This window comes from Podarcis tiliguerta (genome assembly GCF_965153285.1).
Source record: "Podarcis tiliguerta genome assembly, chromosome: 17".
Classification (NCBI taxonomy): Eukaryota; Metazoa; Chordata; class Lepidosauria; order Squamata; family Lacertidae; genus Podarcis; species Podarcis tiliguerta.
Genome location: NC_139550.1, coordinates 3,283,170 through 3,308,397, shown reverse-complemented (window position 1 = coordinate 3,308,397; position 25,228 = coordinate 3,283,170). Strand labels below are relative to the sequence as shown.

Sequence of the window (25,228 nt, the reverse complement as noted above, 5' to 3'; positions counted from 1 at the left end):
GACCTTTGTTGGCAAGGTGATTAACCCCCTCCCACACACCTGTCCAACCAAAGGTGGCAACCCTACTTAAAGCACAGGAATTAAGCAGCAAAACGTACTTTATCCCCTCCAGGCTAGGGCAGAGCCGGCGAGCGGGCGCGCCCCTCTCCACCACCGTGCGCCCCACCTTCCTTCCCCGCCGCCACCGCGTCCTTCCCCGGCTTGTTTGGGCCTCCTTTGCCCCTGGGAGGAATTTCCAGCCTCGGGCAGCAGCTCCGGATTACGCATCCCTTCTCCCCGCCTTCCTCTCCCCCTCCGCCAGCAGCGCAGGCCCCTTTCCCAGCCGCCTCCTGCCCGCCCCTTTCGCCCCAACTCCTCGGGCGACGTCTGCAATTTCTCCCCTCCGCTGCTGCTGCTGCCTCTCCTTTGCGCTCTGCCATGACTCTCCGCTCGCGGCCTCCTTCCTCCTCCTCCTCCTCGCCCCGCTTCTCGGTCCCCTTCCTCCTCCTCCTCCTACTCCTCTCCATCCTCCTCTTCCTCTCCTCGCCCTCCTCCGGCCACCTGGCGCCCTACGACGCGCTCTACGCCGACGGGGTGCGCGCCTACTTCGCCCAGGACTGGCCTCGGGCGGCCGAGCTGCTGCAGCGCTGCCTGCACAGCTACTCCGGGCTGCAGGGCGCGCGGCGGGAGTGCCAGGGCGCGTGCCAGGGGCAGGCCGGCTTCTCGGCGGGGCGCCCGCCCTCGCGGCCCTGGGAGACGGGCTTCTTCGAGCGGGTGCTGCAGCGGGCCGAGTGCCTGGAGGAGTGCCTGGGGCGCCGGCTGGGCGGGCAGCCCTCCCTCCACCGGGCCAGCGCGCAGATCCGGCAGGACTTCGAGGAGAGGGAGCCCTACAACTACCTGCAAATCGCCTTCTTCAAGGTGAGGGGCAGGACGGGGCCAAGAGGCGCCCGCAGCTGCTGATGTGGCTGCCTCGCCCGCCCGCCTGCCTTTAAAAACTTGGCAAACTTTCTTTTTCACTTTCCCAAACTTGGGCTTTCCAGCTGTCTTCGGACTACAACTCCCATCATCCCTAGCTAGCGGGATCAGTGGTCAGGGATGATGGGAATTCGTAAAATCATAGAATTGTAGAGTTACGATGCAGGAATCTCTGCTAAAGCATCCATGGCAGATGGCCAGCCAACCTCTGCTTGAAAACCTCCAAGGAAGGAGAGTCCACAACCGCCCGAGGGAGACCGTTCCACTATTGAACTATCACTGGCAGAACGTTTTCCTGATGTTTAGTCAGAATCTCTTTTATCGTATCATACTTTGTGGTCTTTACATTAAGAGCAACCATGTGTCGTCGTCTTCTATGGGCAGAAAAATGCCTAGTGCAGTCAAGAAACATTCAGGCCATGCAGAATTACTCAGCAAAAAAATAAAAATGTGCAGATGGCCACAAGCAATTTAAACTGGCAGGTCCTTGGCACTCAGTTCAGAAGTCCTTGTTTATCCATTTTTTTCTGCTGCTACGTCTACTGCCTTCCAATTCCATGCCTGGGCTGCCTTAGAGCAGAGTTAGCTGCTACACACAAGCATTTCTAAAATGGGGTTATGGGTATAGAACTTAGGACTCCCCCTCCCCTTGCAACATACCTTAGAATCACAGAATCATAGTGCATCCTCCTGCAATGCAGAAACCTTTTGCCCAATGTGGTGCTCGAACCTGCGGCCCTGAGATGAAGAGTCTTTGTTGTTGTTATTTAGTCGTGTCCGACTCTTCATGACCCCCTGGACCAGAGCATGTCAGGCACTCCTGTCTTCCACTGCCTCCCGCAGTTTGGTCAAACTCAAGCTGGTAGCTTCGAGAACACTGTCCAACCATCTCGTCCTCTGTCGTCCCCTTCTCCTCTTTCCCAACATCAGGGTCTTTTCCAGGGAGTCTTCTCTTCTCATGAGGTGGCCAAAGTCTTGGAGCCTCGGCTTCATGATCTGTCCTTCCAGTGAGCTCTCAGGGCTGATTTCCTTCAGAATGGATACGTTTGATCTTCTTGCAGTCCATGGGACTCTCAAGAGTCTCCTCCAGCACCAGAATTCAAAAGCATCCATTCTTCGGCGATCAGCCTTCTTTGTGGTCCAGCTCTCACTTCCATACATCACTACTGGGAAAACCATGGCTTTAACTATATGGACCTTTCTTATGCTGTACCAAGTGAGTGGTGATGGGTGCCTCGTGCCTCCAGGGCAGGCCCTGCCATGAGCCACAGCGAGGTGATTTCCCTTGGGAAACGGATGCTTTCTTCTCTTCAGCTGGCAGAGCCTGGTGTGCCAAACAGCCTGCCCTTCGCTGCCTCAACTCGCCTTCTTCCCTCAGGTGTGATGGTGGAGGATGCTGCGAAATCACTAGCATGAGAATGATGCTGCTGACTCTGTAGGGTTCTGCGTATGGACTGGGCTGCATAGGCACCTCCAGCACCTCTAGCAACAAAAGGCCTTGGGCTGGTGATGCTTGTATCCGTGCCAGATTTTTTCTTCTTTTTCTTTTTCTTTTTCTTTAAAAAGAACTTTTATTGATAAATGCAATATATACAAACACAAACCAGAACACTAAACAAGCTTATTATACATAGATACATACACCTCTCAACTTAGATTACAAAAAAGAAAGCAAACATACAAACTAAACATACAGACATAAATTTTGACTTTCCTCCACCTATATGTGGCTTCCTTTGTTTCTTTTCTTCTTTTCACTCTGTTATCAATATTATTTTTTACTATCTTGTCTTAGACCCATTTCTTCTTACTTTTTTACTCTATAAGTTTCATTCATTGCATATTGATATATTAAAACAGTGGTGCCCCGCAAGACGAATGCCTCGCAAGACGGAAAACCCGCAAGACGAAAGGGTTTTCCGTCTGCAGAGGCGCTTCGCAAGACGAATTTCCCTATGGGCTTGCTTCACAAGACGAAAAATGATGAAAAAAATCGAATTTTTTTTTTGCTCCAAAACCCCTTATTCTGAATCACTAAGCTGCTAAAAGCATTTTAGCAGCAAAACCGCTAATCCCCCCCCCTAAAAAAGCCGTTTTTAGCCCTTTTTTAGCCAATAGCGCTAATAGCGCTACTCTGTCAATGGGCGAAAAAACCGCAAGACGAAAAGACTCCCGGAACGGATTCTTTTCGTCTTGCGAGGCACCACTGTACCAGAACAATGTTTTTTGATGTATTCCTTCATGCAAGTCCACTCCTCTATCAGTTTCTGGTCTGATTTGCCTCTTACCACTGCTGTAAGTCTTGCTGAGTCTATATATTCACAAAATCTTATTTGCCATTCACTTATTGAGTGTGGGTATTGTGGACAGTTGCTCTGCACAGGGTGCTGAGCCAAGAGGGCACAACATTGAGAAGATTCATTTGGGGCACCAAATGTTGGCCTTGATCAGGGAGCCATGCAACCAAAGTCTGCCCCTGCTCATATTTTCCCCTCACAGACTGCAATCATTTGTAATCTGAAATAGGCCTTTGTCCAAATCTTGAAGTTGTTGCGTACAGAGGTTGACAAGAACTTTAAAACAGGGGAAATGGTGTTCTGTCAGGAACGATTATGAGAGGGGGAAGTAGTCATGGACACACATATCCTGTGTTGCAGAGGGCAAGTGTTTATTTGACAGGGCTACCAATAATAATAATAATAATAATAATAATAATAATAATAATAATAATAAAATTTATTATGTATACCCCAACCCATACAGCTGGGTTTCCCCAGCCACTCTGGGCGGTTCCCAACAGCATATTAAAAACATAATAAAACATCAAACATTAAAAACTTAACTAAACAGGGATGCCTTCAGATGTCTTCTAAAAATCAGATAGTTGTTTGTTTCCTTGACATCCACAGTGTGGGCGCCACTACCGAGAAGTCCCTCTGCCTGGTTTCCTGCAACCTCACATCTGACAGTGAGGGAACTGCCAGAAGGCCCTCGGTGCTGGACCTCCGTGTCCGGGCTGGATGATGGGGGTGGGGACGCTCCTTCAGGTACCTACATTTCTATAGTCTGCATGCTGGGTGGCTTTGTTTTTAAAGCAAAAACCCTTTTTGCTTTTAACAACAAACGAAAGCTGTTCGATAGTGGAATGGGCTCCCTCAAGAGGCTGGGGAATCTTCTTCACTGGAGGTTTTTAAAGCAGCGCTTGGATGTCCATCTGTTGGGGAAGCTTTAGCTGAGGTTCCTAAATTGCAGGGGGTTGGGCTAGATGACCTTTGGGGGTCCCTTCCAACTCTACAATTCTATGACATCTCTTTTGACATCTGATAATACTTGTTGTTGTGGTCGTTTAGTCGTTTAGTCGTGTCCGACTCTTCGTGACTCCCTGGACCAGAGCACGCCAGGCACTCCCGTCTTCCACTGCCTCCCGCAGTTTGGTGAAACTCATGCTGGTAGCTTCGAGAACACTGTCCAGCCATCTCGTCCTCTGTCATCCCCTTCTCCTTGTGCCCTCCATCTTTCTCAACATCAGGGTCTTTTCCAGGGAGTCTTCTCTTCTCATGAGGTGGCCAAAGTATTGGAGTCTCAGCTTCAGGATCTGTCCTTCCAGTGAGCACTCAGGGCTGATTTCCTTCAGAATGGAGAGGTCTGATCTTCTTGCTGTCCATGGGACTCTCAAGAGTCTCCTCCAGCACCAGAATTCAAAAGCATCCATTCTTCGGCGATCAGCCTTCTTGATGGTCCAGCTCTCACTTCCATACATCACTACTGGGAAAACCATGGCTTTAACTATACGGACCTTTGTTGGCAAGGTGATGTCTCTGCTTTTTAAGATGCTGTCTAGGTTTGTCATTGCTTTTCTCCCAAGAAGCAGGCGTCTTTTAATTTTGTGATAGTACTATGAGGTATAAAAAAAAACTGTAACAAATGTTTTTAACTTGCACTGCTTTGCGTGTGTGTTTGTGTGCATGCAATTAAATCCTAGAGTGGGCTTGTCCACGCTCTCTGCCACTTCAGTCTGAGAATGGTGCCCTCGTGGCCCTCATTTTACTTCTAAATGGTACTGTTTTGTTCCTGCAGCTAAAGAGACTCGATGAAGCCGTTTCCTCAGCTCACACGTTCTTCGTGGCCAATCCACAGCACCTACAGATGCGCGAGGACATGGAGAAGTACCGGCGCATGGCAGGGGTGAAAGCAGAAAGCTTTCGGGATCTTGAGGCCATGCCACACTGGGTGAGACACTTCTGGGAAACTGGATGTTACTTGGCAGATTAAGGAGGGCTGCTTTGTGAACCCTACTGGGGCTCTGTGGGTGGTAAAGAATTCACAGAATCGTAGAGTTGGATGGGACCACCAGGCTTACCTAGCCCAATCCCCTTGCAATGCAGGAATCTCAACCAGATCTTATGTGACATATGGCCATCTAACCTCTGCTTAAAAACCTCCCAAGGATTGAAGGTGGGGGTGCGCCCCCCTTCCCACAGTGCTACCTGTGTCTCCAGAGGGGATGGTAACCTGAAAATGGCACAGAAGGATGTCATGGAATTCTTCTCAATATGGATCCAGATTCCAATGTATAGTTAAGTAAAGGTAAAGGGACCCCTGACCATTAGGTCCTGTCGTGACCATTAGGTTGCGGCGCTCATCTCACTTTATTGGCCGAGGGAGCCGGCGTACAGCTTCCGGGTCATGTGGCCAGCACAACTAAGCCGCTTCTGGCAAACCAGAGCAGTGCACGGAAACGCCGTTTACCTTCCCGCTGGAGCGGTACCTATTTATCTACTTGCACTTTGACGTGCTTTCGAACTGCTAGGTAGGCAGGAGCTGGGACCGAGCAACAGGAGCTTACCCTGTTGCAGGGATTCGAACCGCTGACCTTCTGATTGGCAAGTCCTAGGCTCTGTGGTTTAAGCCACAGCGCTACCCGTGTCCCTTAATGTATAGTTAGCAGAGTAAAAACTGAAACACGTTGCAGGATTCCCAAAAATTAAACCAGAGGCAATAAATATTTCATCCAGCAGAGCTTTACTGCTATGGAAGGCAAATGAGCATAATGGTCACAAATCCAATATAGTGATACCTCTGGATGCGAACGGGATACATTCCGGAGCCCCATTCGCATCCTGAGTAGAACGTAAGACGTGCCTGAACGTGCGCAAGTCACATTTTGCCGCTTTCACGCATGCGCGTGACATCATTTTGAGCGTCTGCGCATGCGCGAGCAGCAAAACCCGGAAGAAATGCACTCCGTTACTTCTGGGTCGCTGCAGAGCGTAACTTGAAAACGCTCAACCTGAAGCACATTTAACCCGAGGTATGACTGTACATTCAGGATTGGCATTGTCCATAAGAAATCCAGTTGCAGCAGACTTAACTTAAACTTTCAATAACTTACAATAAGTCTAAACCATACCACTATATACAGAACAGCACACCAGGAGGAAGAGAGATAGAAAGAGAGTGTGAAACCCCGGCTCCTCCTGGCCTATTATAGTCCGCATGACCTTGACAGAAGAGATAACAGAACCAGTTTAAGCCAGCTGTACTCAGCTTCTCTGAAAGTATAACCCAAACACCATGAACCTTCTGCTTGTTTCTTTCACACAGAGAAGCTTCCAGAACACTATTGAATTAAGTAGAATAGGAGAGATCTCTACACATCAGATCAATACTTTCTGCACTAAGAAATGCAAACTGACAAGGGAAGGGTTAAAGACCCATTAGACAACTCTTACCATTCCTACATGCTGCTTTTAGGACTTAAAAGATACATCTAGCCATAAACTCCCATGCCTCACGTGGTTTGGCCCTGAGAGCTTAGCCTCTGGTTGCAAAGGCCTGCTACCACAGCCCCCCCTCCCCCCATCATCATCATCATCATCAAATTTTATTTATATCCCGCCCTCCCCAGCCAAAGCCAGGCTCAGAGCGGCTAACAACAGTAATATAAATACAACATTCTAATATCATTTCATTATAAAATTAATTCAAATCAGATTAATGGCAACTGTTGGGCTAGAGTTTTGTGAGGATTGCCAAAGGAGGGGATCAGGCTGTGCCCTGGCCAAAGGCCTGGTGGAACAGCTCTGTCTTGCAGGCCCTGTGGAAAGATGTCAAGTCCCGCAGGGCCCTAGTCTCTTGTGACAAAGCGTTCCACCAGATCGGGGCCACAGCCAAAGAAGCCCTGGCTCTGGCTGAGGCCAACCTAACCTCTCTGTGGCCCGGGACCTCCAATATGTTTTTGTTTGAAGACCGTAAGATCCTCCATGGGACATACCAGGAGAAGAAGTCCCATAGATATGAGGGTCCTAGAGTCACAACCTGGGCTGTCCTGGGGGACTGATGGGTTTGTGACCTGCAGGTGGCCTACGAAGCTGGAATTCAACATTACAAGGCGGATGACTACCAGCAGGCGGCGACAAAGCTGGAGGAATCGCTCAAAGAAGGGCTGCTGGCGCTGGAGGATTGCAGGGCCCTTTGCGAAGGGCCTCAGGAGGATGAGGAAAAGGAGGAGGAAATGCAGCTTGGCCTCTACGAAGCCATTGCAGGTAGTAGCAGCAAAAGTCTGAGGGAGCGCTGAACGTGAAGAGCTGGAGAGAGCTTGTGGTTTGAGGCAGCCTTCCTCCTGAAGCAAGCACATGTGCTTACTCCTCTGTAGACTCATAATAATAATAATAATAATAATAATAATAATAATAATATTTATTCCCCACCCATCGGGCTGGCATGTTCTCCAGATGCTTAACGAATATCAAATGTTTGCCTAAGAGTCACAAAAAATGGGTGAGGGTTTAAATAGATGAGGTGGTGAGAGCCATTAATGACATTTCCTGTGTTCTTTTAAGAGCAGTTAGAGGGGTATTTGGGTTGGGATCTGGCAATAGAAAGAGGAGGTTTATCCACTTCCCAGCGATGTTTTCCCAATTGAAATGTCCTCCCCACCACAAGCATCTGTTTCACCTCATGGGAGAAAAGGGGCAGGTGTGTTTTCATTTAGGTTGCTTTCCTGCACTGTGGTGAAACTAAAAAATGTTGGGGAATTTTGAATATTGGCAGTATTCCTCCCCTTCCCCCCCCCTAAGTTAATGACTTCTGGGGGCATTAAAGGTAAAGGTACCCCTTCCCGTACGGGCCAGTCGTGTCTGACTCTAGGGTTGTGCGCCCACCTCACTTAAGAGGCCGAGGGCTAGCGCTGTCCGCAGACACTTCCGGGTCACGTGGCCAGCGTGACAAAGCTGCTCTGGCGAGCCAGCGCAGCACACAGAACGCCGTTTACCTTCCCGCTAGAAAGCGGTACCTATTTATCTACTTGCACTTGGGGGTGCTTTCGAACTGCTAGGTGGGCAGGAGCTGGGACCGAACGACGGGAGCTCACCCCGCCGCGGGGATTCGAACCGCCAACCATGCGATCGGCAAGCCCTAGGCGCTGAGGTTTTACCTACAGCGCCACCCGCGTTCCTCTGGGGGCATTACCGTGAGAGAAAAGGTATTCCCTAGGTAGAAGAAACATCCCATAGCCCTTAAAGAAGCACCTTCTGCTTTTCAAGTGCTGCTCTTCGAATAATAATAATAATAATAATAATAATAATAATAATAATTTATTATTTGTACCCCGCCCATCTGGCTGGGTTTCCCCAGCCACTCTGGGCGGCTTCCAACAAAGATTAAAAATACATTAAAATGTCACACATTAAAAACTTCCCTGAACAGGGAAAAGAGGGAGGGGGTCCCGCAAAAGGGAGGTCAGGTCATTGTGGAGAGTTAGCCATCTGGTTTCCAGGATACAGGCCTTGAAATCCGACACACAGGTAAAGGCCGTGGGTTTCTTGAGGGTATTGTAATCCTCCTGGCAAATAGAAGGGGAAGAAATGGAGGCAGTGAGAGATTTTACTTTCTTGGGCTCCATGATCACTGCAGATGGTGAGAGCAGCCACGAAATTAAGAGACGCCTGCTTCTTGGGAGAAAGGCGATGGCAAACCCAGTGGTGTAGCGTGGGTTGTCAGCACCCGGGGCAAGGCAAGTAATTTGCGCCCCCTAACCCGTGGATTTGCGCCCCCTAACCCTAACCCCCAGAAGTTGCGCCCGGTGCGGCAGGCCCCCCCTGCACCCCCCACGCTACGCCACTGGGCAAACCCTGACAGCATCTTAAAAAGCAGAGATATCACCTAGCCAACAAAACTCTATATAGTTAAAGCTATGGTTTTCCCAGTAGTGATGTATGGAAGTGAGAGCTGGACCATAAAGAAGGTTGATCGCCGAAGAATTGACAGTCCAGCTGTTACTCTGGGGGCATGTATTCTCTATTTCTATTTCTCATTCTCTTTCTGCCTTCTTCCAGCTCACTACATCCAGGTCCTAAAGTGCAGGCAGAAGTGTGTCCTGGACATTGCCACCAAGCCCGGGAGGGTGTCTTCCACAGAAGACTTCATCCCGTCTCATTTTGATTTGCTGCAGTTTGCCTATGAAAGAAGTAAGCAGGGGGTGCTGTGCTGAGTGGGAACGTGCCCAGGACAAGAGTGGGGTGGAGCACGGATGGAATGGTAGTCGGAGCCGTTGTAACTTGAGTCCATCTTCTCGTTTTCAGCTGGGAATTGGGCCCTCGCCGCTGAATGTGCAGCTACCTATTTGCAGTTCTATCCATCAGACGGGGCGTTGCTGGAAAAACTGAAGCAATACCAAGCAGAGCTGGGAGATGTGCCCATTGCAGCCAGAGAGGTACCAGTAAACATTTCTTCCATCTGAAAGCAAGCACCACATCAATGAGAACAAAATATTTTGCACACCGGGCATAATCCAGAGAGAGTTAAGGATTCCCAACTCTCTCATGAAAATCACTCAAGTGACCTTAAGGCACATGGGACAGATAGCTGTGCAGATTTACGGTCAGAGTTTGTTGTTGTTGTTTTTAAGCAAAAAAGCGGGAGCCATTTTGTAGTACTTTTTTTAAATGCCTGGTTTTAATATCTTTATTTCTCTCACAGAATATCCGCCACTATGTGGAGAGGTCTCTTATGGAGAAGAAACTAATTTACTATGCAGTGGAGCACCTTGGGGAAACTTTTAATGACCCTGTAAGTAGCTGCAGTCTGCTTTTTCATCTATGGATGTGTACTGGACAAATTAATATATGGGAGTGGACCATTCCCCCCCCCCCCACTTCCTGCCTTGGTGCCTGAAATAAGTGATGAGCAGGAAGAAAAGTATGGATATAAAAGATGCTTCAAGATGGCTGCTTCCAGTTGAGCACAGTGAGTTCCCAAAGCCAGGAGGGCGAGGACTGTTTAAATAAAGGAATCGACTGCTTACCTCCCTGACACAAAGTACACCTTTGGTCAGGCTTCTCACTTGATGTGGCTCCAAAAAGATCCCTGTGGTTTGGTGATTTTCAAAGAATGTGGCGCTCCACACTGGTTTAGCCCGAAGGATGGCAAGTGTAGCCGGAATATTCAAGGACAATCAAATAAACATTGAAACATTAGTGTAGTGTAAAATAATAATAATAATAATAATAATAATAATAATAATAATAATAATAATTCATTATTTATACCCCGCCCATCTGGCAGGGTTTCCGCAGCCACTCTGGGTGGCTTCCAACCTAATATTAAAAACAATACAGTGTCAGACATTAAAAACTTCCCTAAACAGGGCTATCTTCAGATGTCTTCTAAAAGTCTGGTAGTTATTATTCTCTTTGACATCTGGTAGGAGGGCATTCCACAGGGTGGGTGCCACTACCGAGAAGGCCCCCTGCCTGGTTCCCTGTAACCTCACCTCGCAGCGAGGAAACTGCCAGAAGGTCCTCCTCAGTTTCCGGGCTGGATGATGGGGGTGGAGACTCTCCTTCAGGTATACAGGACTGAGGCCTGTATAGTATAATATAGCATAGCATAGCATAGCATAGCATAGCATAGCATAGCATAGCATAGTAATTGTTTTGGACGTACAAACAGAAACAGTATCCCCGCCTCTGTTCAAGAGCATTGGCTATACTACTGTTCTCCACGATATATTGTTGCGAACAGGGATTTTCAACACTGACAAATCTGATACATCAGAAAAGAGTAAGGCTTCTTTGCACTGATGAGGAGATGAAAGTTTGTTTGTTTCAAAGTAAACATCATATAAACAAAATTACCTGGCAAAAGCAAGCTCACACCTCTCAATGAGTTGGTATACACACTTAAGGTACATGTGTAAGAGGCTCATTCATAATTACATTTTGGGAACGATTCAAGTTCTTCTGTAGCTGCATTGCTTTATACTTTCTGAATGTCCCATGATTACATTGGCTCAGGATTTCAGTGTTTGATCTAGGGAAGGGTTTGTACCAACACCTGACCAATGAGGAATTTGTCAGCAAATGCAGAAAACCATGGCTAAAAAAGCCACCTCTATTGGTCTGTCACCCCCCCCCCAACTGTATTACCTGGGTTATGAAGGCGCCCTAAAGATGTTAAAGCAAAGATTATGGGATAATGCACACAGTGACTTGCGATCTCAATCACACACAGTCTGTAGTCCGCTGGCAGTAGGAGTACAATATGGGTATGTCTTTAAGTTAACATCTTACATTAAAAACCTGACAGTACCAAACTACCGAAGGCTTTTCACCAAAGCCAGACTAAACGTCTTTCCTTCTGCAGTGTTGGATGGTAGGTTGAGAGGATTTCCCTACCAGGACAGACTTTGCTCGTGTGCTCAAGACATTGATTCCATAAAACATATTTTGTTGCACTGTGTAAAATATGAGCAAGCCAGGGCTGAACTGATATTACCCTTGCTGGTACCTTTCCCAGGAAAATCAGAGGCTCACTATGTCAGGTTCCTATTGGAAGACCGCACAAACGCTAGAACATTAGCAGTGGCAAAGTTTTTGTCAGTGGTTGCAAGAACCAACGATCCCTATATTCTGAACAAAATGCTTGCTTAAACTGGAGGTAGGCTGTATGAATTGTGTATTGCTTTGTAACGATTTGTTGGGTCTCTGGACCGTAAGATTGATGATGATGACATTCTAAAGTAGTTGTATTCTGTGTTATAAATCGAGCACCGCTCTGGAGCGTCTCTTCCTGGGCTCCAGTGTATTTATTATCAATGAAAAATTGGTGTGGTGCTGGTAAATTTTTATTCTGAAAGTGTGGCCCAGAGAAGAAAGCTTGGGAGCCACAGCTGTAGCAGGAACTAGCTTGGAGGCAGAGAATGTGTGCACATACCATGGTGAGGGAGCAGGAATTTTATACTGCAATATGTAGAAGGAGGTGAGGGTTCTGCCACAGCATGGAAAAAATCTTGTGTAACATGAGTCCGTGCCTTTATTTCTTTAGGATTCGTGGACTCCAGAGGAGTTGATTCCTGAAAGCATGAAGGAAAAACACAAGTAAGCACCAGAAGGTGGAGAGGCTGGGCTGGGGGCAGGGAGCTATATTAAGTTGTAGCCTTGGCTTTTTTGCCAAACTTTTTAATCGGGGAGAGTCTCATGTCCTCCATTTCTACAATTGATGGCCTTTCTTGTGTTTGTTTGTAAATCCAAGAGAAGATCAAGAGAAGCAAAGGCTGAAAGCCCCAGAGATGGGACAGCAGGAGCCAAGAGGTGAGTACCAGAAAACGAGCTGACATGCAGGGAGGAAAGGCTGAATAGGCAACAAGACTTAGTCATCCCCACCGACTCCCTATGGTGGTTTGAGTTGGGCATTGGTGAGTGAGATGAGCCTGAAGCTTCCTCTGAACCTGGAGCTAAAGAGAAGAAGGAGCCAACTCTGCCCCTTCTCCAGCTCCTAAGTTTAGCTGAAGCCTGGGATTTGCGTGTCAAGACCCCCATAGTTGAGAAATAGCACACACAAGGACACGGATATTAGGTTAATGTTATTGGGCAAATTTTGGCCACAACTTTATTGATTACAGAATGGGAGCGGTATTAGGCACTGAATGGACCCGACTATATCTGACTCCTGCCCGTCACGCAGGGAGTCCAGTAAGGGTCAACCACCGGAAGGGGGAGCCCCATCAATGCATACCAACTCGAGCTCCCCCGGTGTTCCCGTCGAGGTTGTGTCATGGCTCTAGCCCCACCCCGGGCTTCGGACAAGATCCACACCCCTGGATTCCTTTAACGGAATACCCTTAAGCATGGAGGGGCAGGGGATGGCCACACCTCCCCTTTCCCACACAAGGTCAAACAATGCCTAACCGCAACCCTAGCAAAGTTGTGACCATTGCTACTATGTAGGCGAAAACCAAATGGCCTGTGCCAATTTGCCAAGTGGAAAAATTCCTACCAGGCCCCTTAATGGCAACCAACCGAGGTCCATAGCAAGGCCAATGACGAAAACCTGCAAAATAGGGAGGGAGGGCGGGCAATTGAGGAAGCGAACCAAAGAGGAAGCCCTCTGGCTCACGCCTCTGCTTAAATGGATTGGCTGACTGGGCACTGACGTGGCCAGGATCCCCCGGGCAAAGCGGGGCTACGTCCCCTGGCCCCGGGGGAGAGTGGGTGGCCACGTGGTGAACTAGAGGGGAGACGAAGGTGCGTGGCTTGAAGCAAGCCTCTCCCCGGTTGTCCTGTTCCAAATTGTTGGCGGTGGGGCCTTGTTTTCTCTCTTCCTCTTCCCCTGCAGGCTCCAAGTTTAGAGCTTCAGAAGGGGAGGGGGGTCCTGGCAAAATGAAAGTTTGGGTTTGCTTATAACGCTAGCCAAAAAATATTGTTGAGACTCCTGTTCAAGTTTTAGATTGAGCCTTGTAGCCTTTGGAAGAGCACTGAAGAATTTTGAACAATCCGCTGGTTTTATCTTAATTCGGCATTTCTGCTCCCAGTGAAAAACAACTGACTTTGTCTGAAGCCGTGCTTGCAGCACAGGGTGGGGTGTTTTTTATCGCTTGAATTAAGTTGGCTCTGAATTAAATTGGCTTTGGTGAATTAGGTGAAGCTTTACGTTTTAAGGATTTACCCTGGGTTTGAAATACCATTTTGTTTCGTGATCCTTTCTTTTATAAATATGTGAATTGTGCAAAGGATAGCTCAGCTGGTAAAGTGTGAGATTCTTAATCTCTAGGTCATGGGTTTCAGCCCCATGTTGGGCAAAAAGATTCCTGAATTGCAGCGGATTGGACTAGAGGACCCTTGCGATCCCTAATAATAATAATAATAATAATAATAATAATAATACCTTTATTGTCAATGTACAATCTGTGTACAATGAAATTAACTGAGCCTCCCTCCCCCCCCAAACACTCAGTCTCATTGCACTCTGTGTGCTTGTCGCAAAACACACCAACCCCCAAAGTCAATTGCACTATATTATTTTCCGTTCAGCAGCCTAACAGCCCACGGATAGAAACGGATTCCAAACTCTATGATTCTGTGAAATGACAGGGACCCAGTGCTGAAGCTTCCAAACTCATGCTAAATCAGATCGACTCGGAGGTTGCTTAAGAGGCAATATGCTGAGAAATCGGAAAGTACTAGGGAATTAGGAGCTTATTCACTATATTTAAGAGCAGCCCTGCTGGATCAAGCCAATTCATCATCATCACTTTTAATTTGTATACCGTCTTTCTATCTTACAATACCCAAGGCGGTTTACAAGCTGAAGAAACAAAGAATGTACACCGTATAACAATCTAATGCAATACAAAAATATGATAATAAAACATAACTTTAAAATACGCAACCTACATCAAATAAGTAACATTCAACATTCCTTAGAATAGTAGAGAATAATATTAAATATCAGCATATAAAAATTAAACTGAAATCCACTCTTAAAAATTACAATAAATAATTTCTAAACTCCAATCAATAAAACAACGGCAAGCTACGGTGCATAAAATAATACAATACAAATGGAGAAGCAGAGACTGGAGGGTGGGGCAAGGCAGGTGGAATAAGGCTTTGCCTGATGAAGTCTCTCCCAGTTGCCATACAGTCCAGCATTCTGTCCCCACAGTAGCCAGCAAGATGCCTCTGGGAAGCAGGACTGGAGCACAACAGCCCTCTCCCACTCATGATTTCGGCGGTCGGTATTCAGAGGCATACTGCATCTGATTACAGAGGCCGTGTAACCATCACGGAGCATAAAGCCATTGACAGCCTCATCCTCCATGCAAACTTGTCTTGGGCCCATAGCTGCTTTTGCAGAGCCAGGCAGCACCCTTGGGGTGGCAGTGTTTGCTTATGCACAGGCCTTGCAGCGGCAGGGTTGCCTTATGCACATGTGTTGTACCCATGCAAAAAGCACATTACTTCCCAGAAGGAGCATGTTGCCCCCTTTCTGCGCAATGCAGGGGCACGTGCTTGTCTGTTTTGATGCTGTTCCTTTGGCCATCTGCACAGCAGATGGGAGTGAAAGTGAGGCCAGCAGTGGCTGCCCTGCCTGTGTGACCCAGGGAATGGTGTTGCCAGAGATGAGCATTTGAACACCATGTTTATGCCTCCTTTTTGGACAACAGCTCCTCTACTTCCAGCTGGGACCGAAACTGTTGACTCGGAATGGGAGACATGTCTGGCTGGTGTCTTGTACCATGCATGTTCATTGGTAGTAGCCCTTGACTATATCAACAAAGATTTGTCAACGTATTTGGTTCTTACGCCAAAGGTTATGGCAAATTTACAAGGTGAAAATAAGCAATAGCTGGATTGCAAATCACACACTGTTTGCTAGTGTACTAAACGTGAATAAAGTGTACTAAGGATCTATCTGGATGACAAATCCTGAATGTCTTTAAGCCTCCTAGTGGTCTTGCTTGTTGGTTTTACGAAATTTTATACTTTTTTTTTACTTTAACCATTTCCAAATATTAAAATAAAAGGTTCTTTCAAACCTTCGGACCTCCTTCCCTCCCTCCATGGGTTCCATATTCAAAGAAAAATATTTTGCGTCTTTTACCGTTATCTATCTGTTACATAGGGGACGCAGGTGGCGCTGTGGGTTAAACCACAGAGCCTAGGACTTGCCGATCAGAAGGTCGGCGGTTCGAATCCCAGCGACGGGGTGAGCTCCCGTTGCTCGGTCTCTGCTCCTGCCAACCTAGCAGTTTGAAAGTAAGTCAAAGTGCAAGTAGATAAATAGGTACCGCTCCGGCGGGAAGGTAAACGGCGTTTCCGTGCGCTGCTCTGGTTCACCAGAAGCGGCTTAGTCATGCTGGCCACATGACCCGGAAGCTGTACGCTGGCTCCCTCGGCCAATAAAGAAAGATGAGCGCCGCAACCCCAGAGTCGGCCACGACTGGACCTAACGGTCAGAGGTCCCTTTACCTTTACCTATCTGTTACATATCCATAGTTACTAAAGTTCATTTCACATTACAAGTGTCAGTGTATCCCTGCCAATGATTTTAACTGTTTACAGTGGTCTTTTAAATATATTAAAAAATTATTCCATATAACCGGTGTTATATGGTCTTACAGGTATTCTCCCTACATGTTTGGGAAGCAACACATAAATGACTAGGGCCTGTAAGGAGATCAGTTTCCTCCCTGTTTATTTACATCCCTTGGGCACAGCGGAAGGATAGCATGTTGCCTCATGTATGCATTCCTATACCGCCTTGCTCATCTCCTTTCCCCAGAACCCCTTGCTTTCGAGGGCATCACCATCACCATGGACTCCCAGCAGCTCAATGGCTCCCAGAGAGTTGTCTTGGACAGAGTCCTGACTGAATCTGAATGCAAAGACATCCTCCGCCTGGCCAAGGTAAGGAGAGGTGCCAGCCCCTGTTCTGCATCACCCCCCGCCAGCAGCAGCAGGAGAGGGAGCCAAGAGCAACCCTGCGCCCCTCACATTGTTCCTCTGTGTTTCAGGCAGCTGGAGGAACAGAAGGCGGCTATCGCGGCAGGCGTTCGCCTCACACGCCCCATGAGAAATTTGAAGGATTAACAGTGTTAAAGGCTCTGCAGGTAAATGTCTTTATTATTATTTTTAATTGAATTTATATACTGTCCTATACCCGGAGGTCTCGGGGGGTTCACAGAAAATATCACAATATATAAAATAAAAATAAAAACCCAATAACACCCCCCAAAAAAGTGGTTGGCGCAGAAAGGGCTCAGCACACCCAGACGTGCTTCTTCTCTCCAAACAATCTCTTCCTGAAGCTGCTTTGCCTTCCAAAAAAAAAAAAAGCCACTGGGTTCTCTGGGACGAATTTGCATGTAATGTATAGTTTTGCCTTTATGTAGCCTTCATAGCCTGTGATGTATGCGTTTATTCATGTTCTCTGGCAAAGAGTTTCTGATGGATTTTGAAGAATGACTTTTTTTTGTTTTTCGTTTATTCAAAAAACAAGGAATTTAGAAACATTATTCCACACAGCATCGTGCCGCAGACTTAGCCCATAAAACACTCTCCATCATAGAATTGTAGAGTCAGAAGGGACCACAAGGGTGATCTAGTCCAACTCCCTGTAACGCAGGAATCTTTTGCCCAACGTGGGGCTCAAACCCACAACCCTGAGATCAAGAATATCAGGCTATACCAGCTGAGCTATATCCCATATACCTCTCCTCCTTCGTACCACCCAAGAACCATTTCATTATTAGTCTTGCTGCTGCTAAGGATCATAACATTTCAATGTGCCTGCACATAAGATTATAAAGGTAAAAGGCAAAGGGACCCCTGACCATTAGGTCCAGTCGTGGCCAACTCTGGGGTTGCGGCGCTCATCTCACTTTATTGGCCAAGGGAGCCGGTGTACAGCTTCCGGGTCATGTGGCCAGCATGACTAAGCCGCTTCTGGCGAACCAGAGCAGTGCACAGAAACGCTGTTTACCTTCCCGCCGGAGCGGTACCTATTTATCTACTTGCACTTTGATTTGCTTTTGAACTGCTAGGTTGGCAGGAGCAGGGACCGATCAACGGGAGCTCACCCCGCCGCGGGGATTCGAACCGCCGACCTTCTGATCGGCAAGTCCTAGGCTCAGTGGTTTAACTCACAGCCCCACCCGTGTCCCTAGATAAGATTATACTTTTCTTTTAAAAAGTGCTTTCTAAATACATTCATATGGTGACATTTCCCCAGTCCTCCCACCCATCATTCCAAGAGGAATGAGTCTCCTCCATGGGCAACGATGTGTCTCTAATCCCACCTTCAGTTTGGTGGGGGAACTGCTGTCCTCTAGCTTCTGACAAGTTGGCAGACCTCGTATCATGCACTACATGCTTGTCCTATAAGTGACAAATACTTTGCCCAAGACCAGCTTGCAAACCAAAGCCTTACAGGAACCATACCAATGGGGGGGAACCCAAATATCTAAGGATTTTCATTGTTGGTTTGTATTTAGAGATGTCACCATCAGGAATGATAAATGTGAGGGTAATAGAAGCCCTGAGAAAAACACTGAGGCCATATTATGAGCATGGGTGGAGTCTTGACGAAGAGGATCCTATTGTGAAACATTTGAGAAGAGGACAAAAAGATGTAATGCAAAAGATTTGTGTAGACTGCTTGCTGAGGGAATAGAGGAGGCCTGTAAGAGAGCCAGTGTGGTGTAGTGGTTAAGAGCAGTGGACTTGTAATCTGGTGGACCGGGTTCGCTTCCCCGCTCCTCCACCTGCAGCTGCTGGGTGACCTTGGGCTAGTCATACTTCTCTGAAGTCTCTCAGCCCCACTCACCTCACAGAGTGTTTGTTGTGGGGGAGGAAGGGAAAGGAGAATGTTAGCCACTTTGAGACTCCTGAAGGGGAGTGAAAGGCGGGATATCAAATCCAAACTCCTCCTCCTCCTCTTCTTCTTCTTCTTCTTCTTCCAAGGATTTCTTCCCAAGGTGTTTCTTAAGGTGTGTTTCAACCTTAGGCTGATGTGATTATCTCATGCCAGTGAATATTCCCAGCATTCTTCCTTTCTCCCACCCTCGCTTGCTTGTGTTCTCTCTTTATGAGCATTTCTTTTATCAAATATCCTTTATTAGGCATAGCAAACCACACATTATCAAACAGACACCGTATACAAATTGTGCAAAATACGAGCTCAGCATAACAAGGTTTGTCCCAGCCAGATCTTTAACTCCAGAGGAAATCAATTTGCATAAATAATACAATACTACACTACCACATCACCAATCAATTAAGAAGCACTAAATCTCTTTATAATGGCCCAGTCTTTCTACATGGACAGCACTCAAAAATTCAGCCCCTATTAAAGTAATTTGATCATTCCTGTCCGAGAGCAGGCCCTGAACCGTTGGTAGCGTAGAATTGAGCCTATTGAGTTGTAAGACCTCCAATAATTGTCTTCTGACATAAATGCCAAAATCACAAGAAAAGAAAATATGCTATGAGCATTTCTGCTTCAGGCCCCATTTCTTGAATTCCACCAGTGCGAGACCCCTTCCTCCATGCTTCCTCCTCTCTGCAGTCATGGAGGGTGCCCCATTGCAACAGAGGACAAGCCTCCTGTGCTATGGAGAGTTGTGCAGATGAAGGAATTTGGGCAGGTGCAGATTGCCATGCAACACATACCTTGATGCAGGCAAGGAAAGGCAGCCAAGGGGACCAGGGAGGAAGCAGTCATGCCATTTCCTTCTCTCACTTCAATGATGCTTTGAAAGGTAAACACAGATTACCCTGGCAGCTCTAACAAACAAGAAAAGCTGCACCAACTTTCATTCCCTCCTCTCCCCAATTGTTACATGTGCAGAAGTCCCCTCTCCTGCATTTTGCTAAGTAAACTGCTGCATATTCTGGCAATTGTTGTCTGTACCCTTTATTTCTTTTTCACATGTGTGCCTGGAGCTTCACGCAAATTCAGGACACTTCCGTAAGTGAGGGTTTCTGCAATGGCTTTTTGTCTTCTAGCTGGCTGAGGAGAGGACTGTGAACTGGAGGGATGCTAAGCTTCTCTTGCAAGCCAGTGAGAAATCCCGGAAAATTGTGGAATCCTATTTCACCCCTGGCAAAGACCTCTATTTTTCGTTCACACATCTTGTGTGTCGCACGGCTGCTGAGGGTAAGGAACTTTGCCTAATGTTCCACACTGAACAAGAGCATTTCTACATTGTCAGTTGGAAATGTGACCCAGCTGATAAATTTACTCCTTCAAAACAAACAATTAATAGAAGTGATGTGAAATATTCTCGGAGTCGAGTGTGGATTTCATGCTCTTTATTCAGCTCATAGTAGTGAGGAATGGAAGTTCCCCCAAAATATCTGCTTTATATACATTATTTACACAATGGGCCGCATGTGATTGGCTAATTCTGGCATTCTCCTGTAGGCCAATCAGGTTGTGGATTCACTTCCATCTGGAGCTGGATTGGGTGGCTCCTGCAGACTAATCATACAGCTGCATTGTTCTAGGACCAATCATACTTCTGCATTCTGAATCCTATTGTTCTAGGACCCATCAGACTGCTGCCTTTTGGATCCTATTCAACTCAGTACATAACACCATGCAAACAATTCATTTGAAAGGCAGAGTAAAACCCTTGGCTATGCTACTATCTTCTAATAAGGAGTGAACATCAGCGCTGAATCTTACATTTGTGAATATTCAACATATGCCAAAGTTTCAAATTTTTCTGTTTGCAAAATTCACACCAAAATTCGTAGAATTGTAGTATTGAAAGGGACACTGAGAATCATCTAGTCCATCCCCTGCAATGCAGGAATATGTAGCGGTCCCATATGGGGATTGAACCTGCAACCTTGGCCTTATCAGCACCACACTCTGACCCACTGAGATTCTGGAGTTGCGTGCTCCCAAATACAAATTATCAAGAGTATTGAACATGAAATGTCATCAGCTGAACTCCCTCAAATATACCCGTCGCAATCCAGCAAGAGAGTTCCACATACATAAAGTAGTCTTGTTATATGTGACTAGTTGCCCATGAGTAGTTGGATCAGAGCCTAATTATCAATGCATGCTAACTATAAAATACAATCTGAGGGCCTTCTGGTGGTTCCCTCACTGCAAGAGGTGAGGTTACAGGGAATCAGGCAGAGGGCCTTCTCGGTAGTGGCGCCCGCCCTGTGGAACACCATCCCATCAGATGTCAAAGAAGTAAGCAACTATCTGACTTTTAGAAGACATCTGAAGGCAACCCTGTTTAGGGAAGTTTTTAATGTTTGACGTTTTATTGTGTTTTTAATATTCTGTTGGGAGCAGCCCAGAGTGGCTGGGGAAACCCAGCCAGATGGGCAGAGTATTATTATTATTATTATTATTATTATTATTATTATTATATTCAATAAAAATGCTGGAATGGCAGATAGCAAATATTTTATGAATATTTATTTATTTATTTATTTATTTACACTTAATTATTTCATCCTGTCCTTCCCCACAGGATGTGTTTATTCCCCTCCAACATTTTTCCTTGCATTCTTCAACATTTTCTCTTGGTGTCAGAAACAAGGCATTTTATGGTTTTCATTGGTGTTGTTTAGGAGAGCAGGAAAGCCGTATGGACCTCAGCCACCCAGTCCATGCTGACAATTGTCTCTTAGACCCCGAGGGCAGCATGTGTTGGAGGGAGCCTCCTGCCTACATATACAGAGACTACAGGTGAGGCATGGAGGGGGAAGACTGATATATATGTCTTTTAAAGAGCCACATGTAGCCTTCATTTATACATAATCCAGATTAAGGCGATATATTTATTAGGCCATCCAAAATGTCGCAAAATGGTGCGTAAGCTTTTGAGGACATCTTCACCAGGCTAGATCGGGGTTTCCTAAACTTGGCCCTCCAGCTGTTTTTGGACCACAACTCCCATCATCCCTAGCTAGCAGGACCAGCAGACAGGGATGATGGGAATTGTAGTCCAAAAACAGTTGGAGACCCAAGTTTGGGAAACCCCAGGCTAGATGGTAAACAAAGCAAGCAGGGGGAAGAAAAAAAAAAGATGGTCTAGGAAAAAGTACTGTCTTCATAATGAATTTCAAAAGGTTTCTTATGGGCATAGCTGTCAACTTACAGATTTGAAAATAAGGGATCAGCAGCCAAAATAAGGGATCAACAATTACTTTGATAAAATACATATTTTGTTGCGTGCAAATGGCTTTAGATACCTATTAGGTCCTATAAATTACCATATAGCATATATTCAACACAAAAAAAACAGCAACAATTTGTTGTTGACAAAGGACAGCTAGACATAGAAAGGGCCCCATTACCTTCAGTAGCTTATTTAAGGGACATCATCAATAAGGGACAGCAGCGGGACATGGCCCTGCGATAAGGGACTGTCCCGCCAAATAAGGGACGCTTGACAGCTATGCTTATGGGCCAACATGGCTGCCTTTTACATTTTGTGTCGGCTCGACGTTCTTTGCTTCGGTTTAAAACAACAGCCCAGCAAACATTTCGGAAAGGGTTAAAGAACGTGCTCTGGGGTTTTGTTGATGTTGCAAATGCCCGTCAAGCGTAACAACACAAATCCTCACCCGAGCGGTGCCAGTCTCTGTGGCAACGTTCATGTCCAAGCTGGCTCTTAAAGACGAGCAAAGAACCTTGGAGCAAATCCCGGCTACCCATAATTCTGCCTGTCTCCCGTTTCTCTGCAGTGCAATCCTCTACCTGAACGATGACTTCCAGGGGGGGAACCTCTTTTTCACTGAGATGGATGCTGTGACTGTTACAGTGAGTCTGGGCCCACGGCTTGGGGGGGGGGGTGAGGGAATGGCTGAGAAGGAAGAACAGCTGTAGCTGGGATTCTCCCCCTCCCCTCCAACAGAACCTGTCCTTGGCAACAGCAGCAGATTCAAATCGGGCAGTCAAAGGCAAATTCAGTCAAATTTCACCCTGGAACAGGCATTTAACTCCTTGTCGACTGGTATGCCTAGCTCTTCTGCTAATTCGCTCCAGAGCAGGGGGACCAAGATCCCATCAACAGCTCACAAAGTTGCCGTCCAACTTGGCGCCCCAAGAAGAAGCCGAGTCGGAGAAGGGGAAACGGATGGGCTCATGGCAAAGCCCTCGATTCACACCAGTCTCCCTCTTTCTCTTTCTGTGTGGCAGGCCGAGGTGCGCCCTAAATGTGGACGGCTGGTGGCCTTCAGCTCTGGCGGGGAGAACCCTCACGGCGTGTGGGCTGTGACCCGTGGGAGGCGCTGTGCCATTGCCCTCTGGTACACCCTCTCCCCAGAGCATGCGGAGCAGGTAACGCAAAGCAAAGGAAGAGCTGGAGGGTGTAGGGTTGAGGGAGCCAAGGGGCATTCTCCAAAGGCATATATACTTAAGTAAAATGGGGGCTGGGCTGGGGGTGAGATGAAGTGTTGGTGTTGACCTTTAAAGCCTTAAATGGCCTCTGTCCAGTATACCTGAAGGAGTGTCTCTACCCCCATCATTCTGCCTGGACGCTGAGGTCCAGCTCCGAGGGCCTTCTGGTGGTTCCCTCATTGCGAGAAGCAAAGCTACAGGGAACCAGGCAGAGGGCCTTCTCGGTGGTGGCGCCCGCCCTGTGGAACGCCCTCCCATCAGATGTCAAAGAGATAAACAACTACCTGATATTTAGAAGACATCTGAAGGCAGCCCTGTTCAGGGAAGTTTTTAATGTGTGACATTTTAATGTATTTTTAATCTTTGTTGGAAGCCGCCCAGAGTGGCTGGGGAAACCCAGCCAGATGGGCAGGGTACAAATAATAAATTATTGTTATTATTTTTTGCTTATGCGGCGCATCCAAGCAGCGAGTGGAAGAATTTAATGCGTACACATCCTGTGGATTTCCCGAGGAGGAAATACCACTTTTTTTATTTGATTTGATTTATTGTATTTCTGTGCTGCTTTTCATTCAAATGAATCCCAAAGTGGCTTACAAACAAGAAATAACAACATGATAAGCCATAATAGAACATCGCAAATACAGCATAAATCATACAATTAACAAATCATCAATAAAACGATTACAATCTATAAAACAACAAATGAAAAATAAAATAAACATTGCAATTACAACAAAAGTCAAATGATTAACAAATCAATATGGCATAATCTATAAAACAATATTGACAACTTTAAAAAAGCAACTTTAAAAAAGCTAAGCACTGTTAGGCTCATACACACTCTCATAATTCATAATTTTTCACTCTACAGTGGTACCTCGGGTTAAGTACTTAATTCGTTCCAGAGGTCTGTTCTTAACCTGAAACTGTTCTTAACCTGAAGCATCACTTTAGCTAATGGGGCCTCCTGCTGCTGCTGCGCCACCAGAACACGATTTCTATTCTTATCCTGAAGCAAAGTTCTTGACCTGAAGCACTATTTCTGGGTTAGTGGAGTGTGTAACCTGAAGCGTATGTAACCCGAGGTACCACTGTATTTGGTTCATTAAAATAAATATAAAATACACATAATGCATGTTATTAAGCTAGCTCAACCCTTCAGCAAGGAGACCATCAACTTACAAAGTGCTGCTCTTCAAGACTCCTTCCGCCTTTCTAACTAGGCACACCAACTCTAGGGGGCCGAGGTGTCTTCGCCCCCCTTGATACTGGTTTGAAAGGGGCCCGGTTGTGGAAGGCTGCGCTGGCACTGCGTGGCATCAGGAGATGCCACAGGGACTAGCGCAGCCTGGGATAAGGTCACACCAGCCTGCACGGTGTTGAGAGATGCTGTGGGGACCAGCGCAGCCTAATGGAAGGCCGCACCAGCCTGCGTGGTGTTGAGAGATGCGTGTGATGTCACACGATGTGTGGCTGGCCTCCTCAATCTTGGGGGGGACCGGGCGCCTCTGTTTCCAGCACATACGGTCTTCTCGCTCTCTTCTTGTAGGAACGGGCCCGGGCAGAAGAGCTGATGCGGCAGAAGGAGGCAGAACAGGAGCAGTCGCGTTCAGAGGAGGAGGAGCATGCAGGAGCTGAACCCAGTGGCGGAGACTCCCCCGAGCCCCCAACTCCAAAGGGAAGAGCCCGGTCCACTAGCCAAAGGACCAGGTCAAACTCAGACTCTGGGATACAGTCCACGAGGCTGCGAGCCAGAGATGAATTCTGAGCATGTTGGACATGCACAAGCCTTTCAGATTTTGTAGCAGCTCGTGGCAAGTGAATGACTTGGGAGTTTCTGCCCTGTGCCAGGCATTGTGGCAAAGCACCTCTGCTTCTCCATGTGGCACTACCAGAAATGACATCAGAAGGTGGCTTGGACCATGCCCACCCAAGTTAGCCGGAGAATCGTTTTGTCCCCACTGGGATGCCTGTGAACCAGAAATCATCCCTGCTACAACTCTCTCATCTCAGCTATAGCCTCTCATCTCTACACAGGAGTAATAGGACTGTTGTAAGGATGACAGAGATAAAGTGCTTTGACCATTCTGAAGTGCTATATAAATGTTGAATATCA

The 25,228-nt window shown here is 47.0% G+C and overlaps 1 protein-coding gene across 1 annotated transcript; it reads left to right on the top strand.

Moving 5' to 3' along the window:
* Nucleotides 1-209: 209 nt before the first annotated feature.
* Nucleotides 210-25,228, top strand: P3H3 (prolyl 3-hydroxylase 3). Its single transcript, XM_083419994.1, has 15 exons — nucleotides 210-897; nucleotides 5,032-5,184; nucleotides 7,313-7,499; nucleotides 9,291-9,422; nucleotides 9,537-9,667; nucleotides 9,934-10,023; nucleotides 12,280-12,332; nucleotides 12,487-12,545; nucleotides 16,519-16,643; nucleotides 16,751-16,846; nucleotides 19,743-19,893; nucleotides 21,336-21,453; nucleotides 22,455-22,530; nucleotides 22,909-23,049; nucleotides 24,662-25,228. Exons 1-15 carry the CDS (start codon nucleotides 418-420, stop codon nucleotides 24,878-24,880), a joined length of 2,211 nt encoding a protein of 736 aa, XP_083276120.1. The 5' UTR covers nucleotides 210-417; the 3' UTR covers nucleotides 24,881-25,228.

Bases quoted from the DNA above. Each gene is read 5' to 3' on its own strand.
- P3H3 (XM_083419994.1), top strand. From the start codon at position 418: ATGACTCTCCGCTCGCGGCCTCCTTCCTCCTCCTCCTCCTCGCCCCGC. The intron at 9,423-9,536 runs GTAAGCAGGGGG...TCTCGTTTTCAG, and splicing joins GCAGTTTGCCTATGAAAGAA to CTGGGAATTGGGCCCTCGCC. The intron at 21,454-22,454 runs GTGAGGCATGGA...GTTTCTCTGCAG, and splicing joins TACATATACAGAGACTACAG to TGCAATCCTCTACCTGAACG.